The sequence below is a fragment of the Oncorhynchus clarkii genome, chromosome 20, assembly GCF_045791955.1.
Source record: "Oncorhynchus clarkii lewisi isolate Uvic-CL-2024 chromosome 20, UVic_Ocla_1.0, whole genome shotgun sequence".
In the NCBI taxonomy this organism is placed as follows: domain Eukaryota; kingdom Metazoa; phylum Chordata; class Actinopteri; order Salmoniformes; family Salmonidae; genus Oncorhynchus; species Oncorhynchus clarkii.
In genome coordinates, this window is record NC_092166.1 from 54306493 (window position 1) to 54323428 (window position 16936).

Here is a 16936-nt window from a genome sequence, read left to right on the forward strand (position 1 = left end):
CTTAAATGAAGACCACAAAGCTTTGTTTTTGTAGCCAATAGATGTGGTAAAGAGGTCAATGGGACGCTGGAATGGGCACATTTAACACATCTGATCTAACAAAGTCGATATTTTTCAAATCCGTATTAATTTATGTCTTGTAACAGGCTCACAGTGTGGTTACTAAAGTCTGATTTGGATACAGACCTTTTCAACTGTCAAAACAACAACACGTACTATGTACACACACAACCAATAGGTTCCCCAGTAAGGCCTCGAATCACACCTACAGCGTCATTGCGCAAAATGCTACGCAGCATCATCTGTATGTTTGCAAAAGTTCAACATTCACTTTCTGCTACCATTTTCTATCCAGCCGTCTACGCATACGGTTTGACGCATACGTTCAATAAATCCAACGTATGCACCACACAACGCACTGCAACTGCAACGCTGCAAAGCAAATGCAGTGTTCCATTGGAAATGAATATACTTCTGGTTTACCAAAATGCAATAACGCCTCGATCACACCGACGGTGTCATTACACCAGAAGTACATTAATTTCCAATGGAACGCTGCGTTTGCCTTGCAAGCGTTGCAGTTGCAGTGCGTTCTGTGTGGTGCATATGTAGGATTTATTGAACGTATGCATTAAACTACATGCGTAGACTGCTTGACAAAAATGGTCGCAGAAGGTGAATGTTGAACTTTTGTTGCACACCTATCTAGATGATGCTGTGCAGTTGTGAGTTTGGCATGTAGATAGGGCCTACATAAAGCTGTCCCAACAGCAGTGTCCCAACTGCAGTCCCAACAACTTACCACTGCTACACCTGGCTATCAACGGAACCTTGTCTGGCAGCAAAACAGTTCAGCCTCATTTACTGCCTTTAAATGTTTTTTGCTGATTTGGCTGTATGTAAGTATGATGTTGACATGATCAGTCCAATCAAACTACGGTAGATATAACGTGATTTGATGTAATTTTATCTGTGGCCAATGACCTTGAGCCTTCATGGATGGGCACTTCTAATGTAACTCAATGGCAGCACCCAAGGGGCTTGAATTTTCGAGCTCTCCCTGTAGATTTTGCTGCGATGTAGTGTCCCCATGAGTGACAGAACAGTGAGCAAATCATGGCGCAATTAGAGAACATTACCAACACCTATGTTATGGGTGTAAGATGGCACAGTGATGCCATCTGTTGGTAAATGTTCATTACTGCAACTCTTGTGTTTTACCGGGGTGCTTGAGATACCCGGATGTGTTGTCATGTACTGAACAAGACTGGTTACTCGCATCAATGCCTCTGTCTCGTCATTTAACATTCAAACATGGTGTCAGAGTCGGATAACTAACCATGCTTTCCGCAAATTAGAGTCACCTGCTCTGGTTTACCAACAAATGCTTATTTGTGTAAAATTTCGCCCGGAATTGGCCTTAGCTAGAGTGAGTTTGCTAGTTAGCTTCAGTGTTGTTAGCACCGGTTAGACATGGCAGCGAACATTCCCCCTCCTGCCGTTATGAAGCTCAGCGGGGATTGGAGCACGAACTGGGATACGTTTAGAGGTGAATGGGAGGATTATGCGCTAGCAACGGGACTTCTGGAAAAGAAAGATGAGGTAGTGGCTGCCACTTTGAGGACTATAATGGGAACTGAATGCCGACACGTATACAAACACAACCTGAACCTAACAGCAGCTCAGCAAGGTAACGCTATAGCTATTCTTGATGCTCTTGAACATTACTTTACGCCAGCAAAGAACGTCATCTACGAGCGTTATGTTTTCGGTCGTTGCAAACAGGAGGACGGGGAGTCCATTGACAGCTTTGTCACTAGGTTAAGGGAAAAGGCATGTGACTATGGTGCTTTAAGAGATGAACTGATCAGAGATAAGATTGTGCTTGGCATAACGGATGAGGGCACCCGCAGACGTTTGCTGAGAGAACGTGACCTGACGCTGGCCTTGGCAGTGGAGATATGCCGTGCAGCAGAGCTTACTGATATACGGATAAGGTCCATGGAGCTAGAAAGGCAACATACGGACAATGTCAATGCTACATTCAGGCAGCCAGTAAATAAATTCCCCTTTGCCACAGCTAATGCTAATACTACAGCCAACTCTGCAGTAGACAACCCCAATACATGCCGATATTGTGGCATTTCTCATGGACGAGGAAAAGAACACTGCCCAGCCTATGGAAAAATATGCAAATCCTGTGGTACAGCTAATCACTTCGCAAGGGTCTGCATTCTTTACAAGCTCCCAAAGGCCAGAGTCTTCACGCTCGTGGATGCCAGAGAGTGCAAGCTCGACGAGCCCAGCAGCTACATGACCACCTTTTGGACACCCTGGGGCAGGAAGAGGTGGTTGAAGCTTCCGTTTGGTGTCTCCGTGGCTCCAGAGGTGTATCAGCGGAAACAGCATGAGCTGTTGATGGGACTCAGTGGCGTGGAACCCATAGCAGATGACATCCTCGTAGTGGGCTGTGGGGACAGTGATGAGGAGGCAGAATGTGACCATGACGCCAAGCTGCTGGCCCTGATGGTCAGATGCAGACAGGTCAAGCTAAGGCTAAGCATAAAAAAAGCTTCAGTTTAAAGTGCCAGAGGTCCGCTTTCATGGGCACATCTTGTCCTCCACCGGATTGAAGGCGGATCCTGAAAAAGTGAAGGCTGTCTTGGAAATGCCCCACCCATCTGACGTGAAGGGAGTGCAGCGCTTCGTCGGATTCGTCACCTATCTGGCCAAATTCCTACCGCGGCTCTCTGAAGTGTGTGAGCCATTGAGGAGGCTCATGGACAAGGACACCATCTGGCATTGGCTCCCAAAACATGACGCAGCGGTGAGGGAAATAAAACAACTGGTCACCCAGACACCTGTACTGCCATACTACAATGTGTCAAAAACCTGTCACGATTCAGAGTGACTCAAGCCAGTATGGACTTGGCTGTTGCCTCATGCAGGAGGGCCAGCCTGTGGCATTCGCTTCTAGGGCACTCACCCCAACAGAGCAGAACTATGCCCAGATAGAGAAGGAGTGCCTCAGCATTGTGTTTGCATGCCAACGCTTCCACCACTACCTGTACGGGCGCGACAATATTACCGCAGAGACAGATCACAAGCCCCTTATTGCTATATTCAGCAAGCCTCTCCTGAATGCCCCAAAACGACTGCAGAGCATGCTACTGGCCCTACAAAACTACAACCTCAAGGTGGTGTATAAGCCAGGGCCAGAGATGTATGTGAGTGACACGCTCAGCAGGGCTACTGCATCAGACACTCACACACGCTCCATGCATGAACAACATGCAGTGTGCAGCTTACAAACAGAGCAAGTGGATGTTGAACACATCAACCAGGCTGACTACCTTAATGTTACGGACCAGCGCCTTATACAAATCAGACAGCACACAGACAGGGACGGGCAACTCCAGGCATTGAGGTCTGTGATTCTGATGGGCTGGCCCGACTGCAGGGAAGAAACTGCTTTAGCCGTCAGAGAATATTGGCCAGTCAAAGAGGAGCTCCGTGTTCAAAACGGAGTAATATTCAAGAGTCAGAGAGTCGTTATTCCCCGGTCTCTGCGCCCTGAGATGTTGGCGCGTGTGCACTCAAGTCACATAGGAGGTGAGGCCTGTTACAGACAAGCACGTGACACACTGTATTGGCCAGGAATGCAGAGTGAAATCAAAGACTATGTCAGTAAATGCACAATCTGCAATGAATATGCCATTGAGCAACAGAGAGAGACGATGATGTCCCACAAGCTACCGATGCGCCCCTGGCAGATAGTAAGTCTAGATCTCTTCCAGCACAGTGGCAAAGACTTTCTGCTGGTAGTCGATCATTACTCAGACTTTTGGGAGATCGACCTCCTCCCCGACCTCTCAGCAGAGACAACGATCAAACGCTGCAAGGCTCAGTTTGCCCGCTATGGCCAGCCAGATAGGGTAATTTCAGACAATGGACCCCAATTCTCCTGAGTTGAGTTCCGAAAATTTGCTGCAGGATGGGAATTCGAGCACGTCACTTCATCACCACGACACCCAAAAGCTAATGGGAAGGCAGAGTCCGCAGTAAAAATCGCAAAGAACCTCTGCAAAAAGGCTCTGCGAGAGGGCAAAGATGCCTGGAAAGCAATCTTGCAGTGGCGCAATACCCTGACAGAAGGCATGGACAGCAGCCCAGCACAGCGCCTCATGGCACGGCGCTTAAAAGCAGCTCTGCCAGTAGCCAGCACTCTCCTGGAGCCATGTGTGGTGACAGACGTGCTGGTGAAGCTACGTCACAGAAGACAGGTCTCCAAGTTCATCTACGACAAATCAGCAAAAGACTTACCTGAGCTCAGGGTGGGTGAAACCGTGCGAATGAAGCCACTACCAGGGGACCGGACAGGCCTCTGGAGACTCGGATCCTGTGTACAGAAAGTGGCACCACGCTCCTACTTGGTCGAAGTGAATGGATCACTGTACCGTCGTAACAGGGTTGACCTTCGGATTGCTGAGCCAGCACCTACTCAGAACCCTGATGGTCAAAGGGGTCGCATGACAAAAGACAGAACCCCAGCAAGTCACATGGGGCCTGAGGCACTGGACGAAGAGCCAGGGGATCACAGGTCGGCCGCTCCCTCAATTCTCCCCTTAGACATTCAGGTGACACGCCTGTGCGGGAACCCGCAGTCCTCGCAGACAAGCCCCCTGTCTTTTCACGCTGCGGGCGTCTGTCCCAGCCACCAAAAAGACTTCATCTGTAGGTTTCCCATCAGGGATTGTTGACAGACAGAGATAAAAGTGAAGAGAATATCAAAATGTGTTGTTGTTACCTGGAAAGAAAAAAAAAAAATACTAAACTGTTCATGTTGGAAATTGTTACTAGATTTGTTTTGTTAGTGAATTGACACCTCCTGTTCTATTTTATTAAATGGAAGATGTTATGGGTGTAAGATGGCACAGTGATGCCATCTGTTGGTAAATGTTCATTACTGCAACTCTTGTGTTTTACCGGGGTGCTTGAGATACCCGGATGTGTTGTCATGTACTGAACAAGACTGGTTACTCGCATCAATGCCTCTGTCTTGTCATTTAACATTCAAACAACCTCCGCTGGCTGCCCCACCACCACATAAAGCAATGAGCTAGGCTGAAACACCTGCGTTTTGGAGCTGCCTTACTCAAGGAAGCAAAAAAGAGACATGTTTGTATGCGACTTTATTAACTCTATTATATATATTTACATGGTTGGCAAACTGATTTGTGGCTCGTACTAATGCCAAAATAACGTGCAAAACAGGCACACACAAAAAAGCTCAACAGGCGGGGGCTCAAAACAGCCCTGAATGACGGGTTGCCACTGATGTTGTGTATCATTTTGCGCAAAGACACAGTAGATGTGATCTAGGTGTAAACATCTGGCGCTGCAGCGCGCCATAATTGCGAACTAGGAAATTACTAGTACTTGGCTAACGTTACTGAGCTAACACAAAATGTTAAGTTCGTATTAATTGATCCAACCAACAAATGAATTATATATACACATTGAATTGTTGCCACCAGATCAAACAAAACATCATCGGGCAATGTTTATTTCCCGTTAATTATCCATTTGTTCTGGTGGTGTTACATTTGGCTAGCAATAACTACAACACGCTGGCTCTGTGCAGGTAGAGAAAGATCAGTTTACCTTGTTAGCAGCTAGATTAATTTACCTCATGACAGCCAACAATATAACTCAACTAAATGTGGCTAGCATACGAGTCCAACGTGCGATGGCCACATTGTTTACATCAAAGTTAGCTAGCAGCAGTAATTCACACTATCACCTCTCTCCCCCATCACCAATCTGTCTCTCCTAGCTCTTCGTCTGGTTCCTCCAAAACGCAACTATATTTTACCCGGGTGTATTGTCCACTTAGTTTCAATTAGGAAACATACTGTAGTATTATTGACCTCACGTTACGAGACCAAGCCAGTGGTTTGTTTACATGTAGCAAAACAATTGCTAACGCTGACACCTTGTGGTTATAATGTTGAACTGCATATTAATTACACCAGGATGATGCATTACATGAAGTTCAAATTGCAACTTTATTTCAAGCAACATGTATTTTGACATTAAATCAAATAAACCTTAACATATTCATTTCTGCACCCCCTATTGAAAGTGATATTTGCTAAAAATGTCTCTCTTCTGAGCATGTCATCCTTAAGGCCTACCTTCGTTACAAGGGTAAGGCTTGCAATAATCAATTTCATGGCGGCATGTACAGTAGGTGTAGAAGTCTGGTATCCTTCAACATGGTTAGCCTCAATGTCTAATGAAAAAGAAAATCCCACACACTGATCTTGCCAGTTTCAATCAAATTATTCCCACACACAAGTTCGAAGATGTGTGAGTGCTTTTCCTATTTCTAATAGTGTATCATTTCCAATGTAGAAAACATCTCAGCAAAATGTAAACAATGTGTGAGGATTTGTGAATCCTGTTTCAGCATAGAAATGACAAGCTACATGTACAAGTGCATTGGACAAGACCACAAGGCCAGTACTAATCCCATCATGTTTGCGATGGGCGTGCATGCCATAAATAATCTCACATCCACTGTAACCAAAAGGGTAGAGCACGGATAGTGGAGACAAAAGAAAAACACCCTGGAGAGTGACCACAACGAAGGGTAACTTTTACATGGGCTGCAAAGTAGCTATGTAATTTATGAGTTCCATCCCTGTATGGCTGACTGGCCAGGACACAAACCCTAATCAAATTACACTTGTAGCTAGCATGCCAACCACTGGAGGAGGAGGATAGTGAGTGTAGCAGAGGGAAGCAAATCGGCGCAAAATTATGGGAGGAGATTCACCCGCAGCCGAGATTCTTACAGTATTAACATATCTATACATTCATGATAGACAGGAGGAGACACGACTTCAAATCTCCTCCACTACATACACACCCCTTCCACCTCCTACCCCACCGACAGTATATCTCAGCCACCGACTGTGATCTGAGTCAATGTAGCACAATTAAATACCCACAAAATTAAATCTGTGGGTGCTAGATTGACCCAGTTCACACAGTCTTCTCTGCTGGCTGCTGAGGTTGATGAGGAGAAGGAGGAGGTCAGTGAGTGTAGCAGAGGGGTGAGTGTGTAGCACATGTGAACTAGTTTACAGGTGAATGCTAGGCTCTTTCTCAATTCATCCTTCCTCGATTCCTCTCCTCGATTCCTCTCCTCGTCTCCTTCTAAAAACCCATTGGAGAAGAAGGTCCGAGGGGAGAGACCTTGTACCTTCTCTTCCAATACAGATGCCGTACAGTACAGATGGGGAGATAGGATGCGCGTAATCAAGGATAGAAAAGTGAGAAAGCCCTAGTAGCCATCATGTGGTGAGACCAAAAGTACTGTTATCCTAGCCCAACCAAGATCATGGTATGATAATGGATGCTTCATTGTGGGAATGAAATGATGTTGTCGACAGGAGTTGCAACATCCTAGGTCAGGCATTCTGACCACTATATTTTTTAACCTTTATTTAACTAGGCAAGTCAGTTAAGAACAAATTCTTATTTTCAATGACGGCCTAGGAACAGTGGGTTAACTGCCTGTTCAGGTGCAGAACGACAGATTTGTACCTTGTCAGCTCGGGGGTTTGAGCTTACATTGGAAACCTTCAGGTTACTAGCCCAACGCTCTAACCACTAGGCTACCCTGCCACCCCATATGATGTGTTATATTATGTGTTATATACTGTAGTGAAGACCTCAACACAACATGGTAATGACCACCTGACTACAGCTTATTACTGTAAAAAGTATTACAGAGGATAAAGTTGGATATTGAAAACATGGTTCATTAAATGTCTATGTGTTTCCATAGTCACCAATAAAAGTTTAAATCTACAACACATTGTTACATTTAAAATATATAGCAAGTGCAAAAACAAATCAAAGAATTTGCACATCTGCATACAGTAATTGTTTCATAATTCACCAACAGACATTGCATACATAGAAAGCCTGGGACACAGGGTATATAATTGCAGATTGTTTTTTTTATTATTAATGATTTATATGAGTAGTGTGATGGGTCACATCTGCAGTGAAGAGAATCAGCGCATTACAACTTGATCAATTTGGGGTTTAAAAGAAAACTAGAAAAGGACATTCCTCAAGAAAATGTAGTCTATCTATTTCTATGATGGATCACACCAATATGTAGCTATACCCTTGCGTGTTATTTGGGTTCTTGCATTGTAATTATATTGAATCTCGCTGCGCTCTATCAGCACCATGGACAGTGCCCTACACACTAAAGCAAGATTTCTTATAAAAACCAACCAACTGGATTGTTTCAATCTTAACTTTTCAAAAGTTGCAGCTTCCTTGATGCTCTGTGGAACTCTCAAATACCAGTTTGATTAGTTTAATTTTCATTGGGTGTAGCATGTTTTTTCTGTGCTGACTGAAAACGTTTGTCAAAGTGGAAAGTGGGTTCTGTTGTGTACCCTAAAAGTCTGTCCATGTTTCAGTGCAGTAAGCACGGTCGGCATAGCGGAGAGAAGCCCAGATAATTGGAGCCAGAGCAGGCAATTTCAGTCTTGGCAAGCAACACTAAATTCAGCTTCCACCAAATCGGTTTTCTCAAAGTCACAAGTCTCAACACCAGTCTCAACGTCATGTGGTATCCCAGGAGGTCTACCCCGGGGGATGGCAGTTGACTGCAACTTTCTGCAGACTTGTTTACGTGCTGCTGTGCATTTTGTTGCCAACCTTACTTTTCTACCTGACAATTTTACAGTTTTGACTTTTTAATTACTGTTTCTATTTTTAGTTTTTCCCTCACTCAACTTTTTTTCGTTCAACTTTTTCACTCCGGATGTTTTATCTGGACATGGTTCGTCCGGACTTCCAACTGCCGAAGCTAAGTAGTAACATTAACATGATGCCTTCTAATTGCAGTCGCTGTACTCATAATATACGGGAGAACGATTGCCTTACGGCAAGGATAGCTGTGCTACAAGCCCAGCTTCAGACGCAATCTTTAGGCAAGGGTAATTTCAATGTAGGAAAGGATGAAACAGTGTCTGTGCCACCTGTAAGTACAGATAGTAACGTTAGTATAAATCCCCTCGCACGGTCCCCGCAGCCGGACAACTTTCTCATGGCTTCTGGAGGGAAATGCTGTAGGAATGCTCAACCGGTGTCACTCATTCAGCCGACAGAAACTTTCAACTGGTTCTCCCCATTAAGCAGCGAGTCGGAGTCAGAGGCCGAGCCTTCTCTGGTCTCTACTCCTCCCGTTACAGGGTCTGAGACTCCGAAGCTTCCCACCATAAGCTCTGACAAATTGAAAACGCTAGTCAATGGCGACTCCATTACCCGCAGGATTAGACTTAAAACTAATCATCCAGCGATCATACACTGTTTACCAGGGGGCAGGGCTACCGACGTTAAGGCTAATCTGAAGATGATGCTGGCTAAAGCTAAAACTGGCGAGTATAGAGAGTATAGAGATATTGTTATCCACGTCGGCACCAACGATGTTAGGATGAAACAGTCAGAGGTCACCAAGCGCAACATAGCTTCAGTGTTAATCAGCTAGAAAGATGTGTCGGCATCGAGTAATTGTCTTTGGCCCCCTCCCAGTTAGGGGGAGTGATGAGCTCTACAGCAGAGTCTCACAACTCAATCGCTGGTTGAAAACTGTTTTCTGCCCCTCCCAAAAGACAGAATTTGTAGATAATTGGCCCTCTTTCTGGGGCTCACCCACAAACAGGACCAAGCCTGGCCTGTTGAGGAGTGACGTACTCCATCCTAGCTGGAGGGGTGCTCTCATCTTATCTACGAACATAGACAGGGCTCTAACCCCCCTAGCTCCACAATGAAATAGGGTGCAGGCCAGGCAGCAGGCTGTTAGCCAAGCTGCCAGGTTAGTGGAGTCTGCCACTAGCACAGTCAGTGTAGTCAGCTCGACCTAGGTTGGGCAAAACTAAACATGGCGGTGTTCACCCTAGCAATCTCACTAGAATAAAGACATCCTCCATTCCTACCATTATTGAAAGAGATCGTGATTCCTCACGTCTCAAAATAGGGCTACTTAATGTTAGATCCCTCACTTCAAAGGCAGTTAAAGTCAGTGAACTAATCACTGATCATAATCTTGATGTGATTGGCCTGACTGAAACATGACTTTAGCCTGACGAATTTACTGTGTTAAATGAGGCCTCACCTCCTGGTTACACTAGTGACCATATCCCCCACGCATCCCGCAAAGGCGGAGGTGTTGCTAACATTTACGATAGCAAATTTAAATTTACAAAAAAAAAAAAACTGACGTTTTCGTCTATTGAGCTTCTAGTCATGATATCTATGCAGTCTACTCAATCACTTTTTATAGCTACTGTTTACAGGCCTCCTGGGCCATATACAGCGTTCCTCACTGACTTCCCTGAATTCCTATCGGACCTTGTAGTCATAGCAGATAATATTCTAATTTTTGGTGACTTTAATATTCACATGGAAAAGTCCACAGACCCACTCCAAAAGGCTTTCGGAGACATCATCGACTCAGTGGGTTTTGTCCAACATGTCTCTGGACCAGCTCACTGCCACAGTCATACTCTGGACCTAGTTTTGTCCCATGGAATAAATGTTGTGGATCTTAATGTTTTTCCTCATAATCCTGGACTATTGGACCACCATTTTATTAAGTTTGCAATCGCAACAAATGATCTGCTCAGACCCCAACCAAGGAGCATCAAAAGTCGTGCTATAAATTCTAAGACAACCCAAAGATTCCTTGATGCCCTTCCAGACTCCCTCTGTCTACCCAAGGACGTCAGAGAACAAAAATCAGTTAACCACCTAACTGAGGAACTCAATTTAACCTTGCGCAACACCCTAGATGCAGTTGCACCCCTAAAATCTAAAAACATTTGTCATAAGAAACTAGCTCCCTGGTATACAGAAAATACCCAAGCTCTGAAGCAAGCTTCCAGAAAATTGGAACGGAAGCTAACTAAAAAGCAGCATTCCCCAAGTGAGGATGGCTTTCACTTCAAAAGTAATAAATTGATGAGCTTTGAGGAAAATATTATAATCATTAGAAAGCAAATTACGGACTCCTCTTTAAATCTGCTTATTCCTCCAAAGCTCAGTTGTCCTGAGTCTGCACAACTCTGCCAGGACCTAGGATCAAGAGAGACACAAGTGTTTTCGTACTTTATCTCTCGACACAATGATGAAAATAATCATGGCCTCTAAACCTTCAAGCTGCATACTGGTCCCTATTCCAACTAAACAACTGAAAGAGCCAAACCTTGACCCAGAAAATATAAAAAAAACTATCGGCCTATATCGAATCTTCCATTCCTCTCAAAATAATTTGAAAAAGCTGTTGCGCAGCAACTCACTGCCTTCCCAAAGACAAACAGTGTATACGAAATGCTTCAGTCTGGTTTTAGACCCCATCATAGCACTGAGACTGCACTTGTGAAGGTGGTAAATTACCTTTTAATGGCATCAGACCGAGGCTCTGCATCTGTCCTCGTGCTCCTAGACCTTAGTGCTACTTTTGATACCATCGATCACCACATTCTTTTGGAGAGATTGGAAACCTGAATTGGTCTTCACGGACAAGTTCTGGCCTGGTTTAGATCTTATCTGTCGGAAAGATATCCGTTTGTCTCTGTGAATGGTTTGTCCTCTGACAAATCGACTGTAAATTCCGGTGTTCCTCAAGGTTCCGCTTTAGGACCACTATTGTTTTCACTATATATTTTACCTCTTGGGCATTCGAAAACATAATGTTAACTTTCATTGCTATGCGGATGACACACAACTGTACATTTCAATGAAACATGGTGAAGCCCCAAAATTGCGCTCGCTAGAAGCCTGTTTTTCAGACATAAGGAAGTGGATGGCTGCAAACCTTCTACTTTTAAACTCGGACGAAACAGAGATGGTTGTTCTAGGCCCCAAGAAACAAAGAGATCTTCTGTTGAATCTGACAATTAATCTTGATGGTTGCACAGTCGTCTCAAATAAAACTGTGAAGGACCTCTGCGTTACTCTGGACCCTGATCTCTCTTTTGACAAACATATCAAGACTGTTTCACGGACAGCTTTTTTCCATCTACTGTACGTAACATTGCAAAAATCTGAAACTTTCTGTCCAAAAATTATGCAGAAAAATGTATCCATGCTTTTGTTACTTCTAGGTTAGACTACTGCAATGCTCTACTTTCCGGCTACCCGGATAAAGCACTAACTAAACTTCAGTTAGTGCTAAATACGGCTGCTAGAATCCTGACTAGAACCGAAAAAATGTATCATATTACTCCAGTGCTAGCCTCCCTACACTGGCTTCCTGTTAAGGCAAGGGCTGATTTCAAGGTTTTACTGCTAACCTACAAAGCATTACATGGGCTTGCTCCTACCTATCTTTCCGATTTGGTCCTGGCGTACATACCTACACATACGCTATTGTTCCTAGAATTTCTAAGCAAACATTTTTATGGAATGGTCTGCCTACCCACGTGAGAGACGCAGACTCGGTCTCAACCTTTAAGTCTTTACTGAAGACTCATCTCTTCAGTAGGTCATATGATTAAGTATAGTCTGGCCCAGAAGTGTGAAGGTGAACGGAAAGGCTCTGGAGCAACAAACAGCCCTTGCTGTCTCTGCCTGGCCGGTTCCCCTCTCTCCACTGAGATTCTCTGCCTCTAACCTTATTACAGGGGCTAAGTCACTGGCTTACTGGTGCTCTTCCATCACGTCCCTAGGAGGGGTGCGTCACTTGAGTGGGTTGAGTCACTGACGTGGTCTTCCTGTCTAGGTTGGCGCCCCCCCTCGGGTTGAGCTGTGGCGGAGATCTTTGTGGGCTATACTCGGCCTTGTCTCAGGATGGTAAGTTGGTGGTTGAAGATATCCCTCTAGTGGTGAGGGGGATGTGCTTTGGCAAAGTGGGTGGGGTTATATCCTGCCTGTTTTGGCCCTGTCCGGGGGTATCATCGGATGGGGCCACGGTGTCTCCTGACCCCTCCTGTCTCAGCCTCCAGTATTTATGCTGCAGTAGTTTATGTGTCGGGGGGCTAGGTTCAGTCTGTTATATTTGGAGTATTTCTCCTGTCTTATCCTGTGTCCTGTGTGAATTTATGTATTCTGTCTCTAATTCTCTCTTTCTTTCATTCTTTCTCTCTCGGAGGACCTGAGCCCTAGGACCATGACTCAGGACTACCTGGCATGATGACTCCTTGCTGTCCCCAGTCCACCTGGCCGTGCTGCTGCTCCAGTTTCAACTGTTCTGCCTGCGGCTATGGAACCCTGACCTGTTCACTGGACGTGCTACCTGTCCAAGACCTGCTGTTTCAACTCTCTAGAAGAGACAGCAGGAGTGGTAGAGATACTCTCAATGATCGGCTATGAAAAGCCAACTGACATTTACTCCTGAGGTGCTGTATTGTTGCACCCTCGACAACTACTGTGATTATTATTATTTGACCATGCTGGTCATTTATGAACATTTGAACATTTTGGCCATGTTCTGTTATAATCTCCACCTGGTACAGCCAGAAGAGGACTGGTCACCCCTCATAGCCTGGTTCCTCTCTAGGTTTCTTCCTAGGTTTTGGCCTTTCTAGGGAGTTTTTTCTAGCCACCGTGCTTCTACACCTGCATTGCTTGCTGTTTGTGGTTTACAGGCTGGGTTTCTGTACATCAATTTCTAGCAACAGCTACAGCAGCCTCATGGTGAACATGGCATAAATATGCAGTGTCAGAAATGCTGTCATTTTATGATGTTTATGTTAAGCTGGAGGAGTGTAAATGTGCCACCTTGAAGGAGGTCACTAAAGCACAGAGAGCCTCCCATGCGTGTTATGACACACGTAAACTTCGGATCCCTTATAGCTCAGCAAAGACGTTTCCCGTGCGCACCACAAAAAATCCCGACAACTTTGTGTGGGAGCATCTCTTCTCCATGTCCCATGGGAACTCAGCAACCACATTTGGCAAGGAGAACGAGCAGGTGGCTTACACACTTCTAGAAATCACACTTCTTACTCAGAACAGGACATTTGATTTCTAGAAGTGTGTAAGCCACCTGCTCGTTCTCCTTGCCAAATGTGGTTGCTGAGTTCCCATGGGACATGGAGAAGAGATGCTCCCACACAAAGTTGTCGGGATTTTTTGTGGTGCGCACGGGAAACGTCTTTGCTGAGCTATAAGGGATCCGAAGTTTACGTGTGTCATAACACGCATGGGAGGCTCTCTGTGCTTTAGTGACCTCCTTCAAGGTGGCACATTTACACTCCTCCAGCTTAACATAAACATCATAAAATGACAGCATTTCTGACACTGCATATTTATGCCATGTTCACCATGAGGCTGCTGTAGCTGTTGCTAGAAATTGATGACTGTTTGGTTTAGCTTTGATACACTTGTGCAGAAGGATCTCCACTGGAACATTGGCCCCTTCCAAACTCTTCTTAAGTGCGTTGTGGGAGAGGTAGAGATGGAGAAGCGGGCGGGTTTCTGTCAGTTCCATTTTAACTAGTAGGTTTAAGTTATGCTGGTAATTAGAAATTTCATTGTAAAATTCACCTTGATTCTGTACCTACCTCATTGTCATTCGAGATTAGACTGATATACTTACACAATGAGCCATTGAAACCAAGAACTGTGTGTGCATGTTGTAATAGTTAACATTATCAGTTCTGGTCAGTGATATGGTATAATCACAATTAGCTAGCTAGCCAAGTAACTAGCTAACATCAAACGTATCAGTCATAAACAAAACGACAGCGAGCTTGCTACTTTCCATAGTATTGCAGCTGCATGACTGCAAGACTTCCCCTGCCCCTACAACAAGAACACCCTGCAGTCTCCACCGTGCCGACAGAGGATACAAGAATCCAGGCAGAATGATGGTGTGTTTTGGTCTGATTTGGGCTGGACATCTGCTTTGAGGAACACCAGGTTGTCATCCTCAAAGTGAATAAACACCCACCCAACTTTGCCACTGTGGAGGTATTGATATGCATCTGTGCTTTTGTAGCTCCTCATCTCGGAGCCATCCACACAGACAGACAAGATTAAATAATTGAAGATGTCTTTGTAGGTGATATGTGGCCATTTTTTCATATCGTCCTCCCACTCTTGAATAATGTGATGTGGCCCAGACTTGCCATTCAACTTTGAAAGGTTTTTCTTGGTGTGATTTTCCGACATTTAGCTAATGTTCGGAAAAATGGCAAGAATATCACAACGGATGTCCTCCACAAAACTGAACATTCAGACATTGTTCTGTTTTCCAGGTTCTTAAATAAGGTGAATACATGAGGCCAACTTTACCATATTATCCTGGAGGCATACTTACACATCCTGTCTCATTACTATGAGTGAACGATATCTCTGAACTTTAAACAACTTCTAATACAAAATCGTTGTTCAGCTTCTTTCTATTCTGTGGTTGCATGAAATAGCAAACATAATGTGAATTCAACAATGACATTACTTTATCTTTGTTACTCCCTGATAAAACAGTAACATCCTTTACTGTAGTTAAACAGTGGGTTAAATAGATTCCACGATCCGGATTCGATCCGAATTTACGCAAGTGCTTGGTTCAGTTCTCGCCCTGTGTGCACCCATTTGCGTGCAGAACTGTACGCCCACCTTGATGTATAGCGCCGCCCACCGGGCGAAATGTCGTGAAAAGAGTGTGTCCACCAAGGAAAGAGGACCACTGGAGAGGAAGCATGGTGGTCTTTCGCCCAAAAGACAAAACCTCTGTATTTGTTTCGAACAGTGTAACACAGATAGAAAAATGAGGTTAGTTATAACAATATTTGAGTCTAATGTACAGGACCAGCGCTTCATGTAGCCAATGGGAGTCGTTTTACGAGCGGATAAAGCTCGTAATAAATAATTGTGCCAATCACAATATCAGTTTCCAAATAGGGGCGGGACATAATACGGAAATGATACCCACACACGCCAATCAAAACTAGGCACTCCTTTCCATTGGCCGATCGAGAAATGAATGAGGTGGGGCTTGCAGCAACGCTCGCGGTGTTCTGTTGAAATTCCATTGCCGAACATTAGCTAGCTAAAATAACTGGAACTAAGGATATAGCTTCCGAAGTGTGGCCAACGACCAATACCACCTAAATGTGAATTTAATTTGGGAAAAATATGTCAAAATTCTGGAATGGGATTACTCAAGGATTGCTTTGATGTGTACTGCATTTACCCCTGATTTAGCTGTGGCTACCTCTCAAGCTAGCCGAATCGGAACAATCGGCGGATAACTGGCTAACTAACGTTAAACGTAACTAACTTAGCTAGCTAATTCTTTAACGTCAGGACTAGGACGGAGCACGTTTCATCGTTAAAAATACACAAAACGAATGTTGTTACTGTCATGAGTCCAGCCGGGTGCCCCCATGTGAACGGGTTCAAAGTGGATAACTGGAAACAGAATCTACGGGTCATTTACCAATGCTTTGTGTGGAGTGGGTCTGCCGAAACCAGGAAACGCAAGGTAAACATTTTAAACGTTAGTTAGCTAACGTTGGCTACTACTAACTCGCTCAGAACATGTATGCAGACCGCTTCTCGAGAGAACAGTGCCTACAACGTCTCTCTGGCTAGCTGTCGTACATCGTCATTGTTACCAAGCCACACTCGAAGAGGCAACTCGTACAGTGTGTGAAAGACCCTGTTTTTTTCCCGATTCACTGGTGATATATGCTACTGTTTCCCTTGCACGAATAGACCTTGTCCAACGTTAGCTAGGCACACATTTTCAGGCATGTCTTTTTCTCGGCTTGGGCACTTGTAACTTTGCTTACGCGGACTGCTGCAGTTTTAGACAGAATTGACACCGACTGAGGGTTTGTGTGTGAGAGACTGTTCGTTAGCTCAGCTCACTACCTAAACCCCCTGCGTCTCT

At 44.7% G+C, this 16936-nt stretch overlaps 1 protein-coding gene across 2 annotated transcripts in view; it reads left to right on the forward strand.

The window, feature by feature from the left end:
* The first annotated feature begins 16031 nt into the window (after window positions 1-16031).
* The window catches only part of LOC139376532 (ubiquitin carboxyl-terminal hydrolase 22-like), a 45520-nt gene continuing 44615 nt past the window's right edge, over window positions 16032-16936 (forward strand). The window contains exon 1 of one of the 2 annotated variants that reach the window (XM_071119229.1): window positions 16032-16525. In XM_071119229.1, the coding sequence (XP_070975330.1) occupies window positions 16406-16525 (120 nt within the window). In that variant the 5' untranslated portion in view covers window positions 16032-16405. The remainder of the gene's footprint in view (window positions 16526-16936) is intronic. The other variant, XM_071119228.1, reaches the window with a different exon arrangement.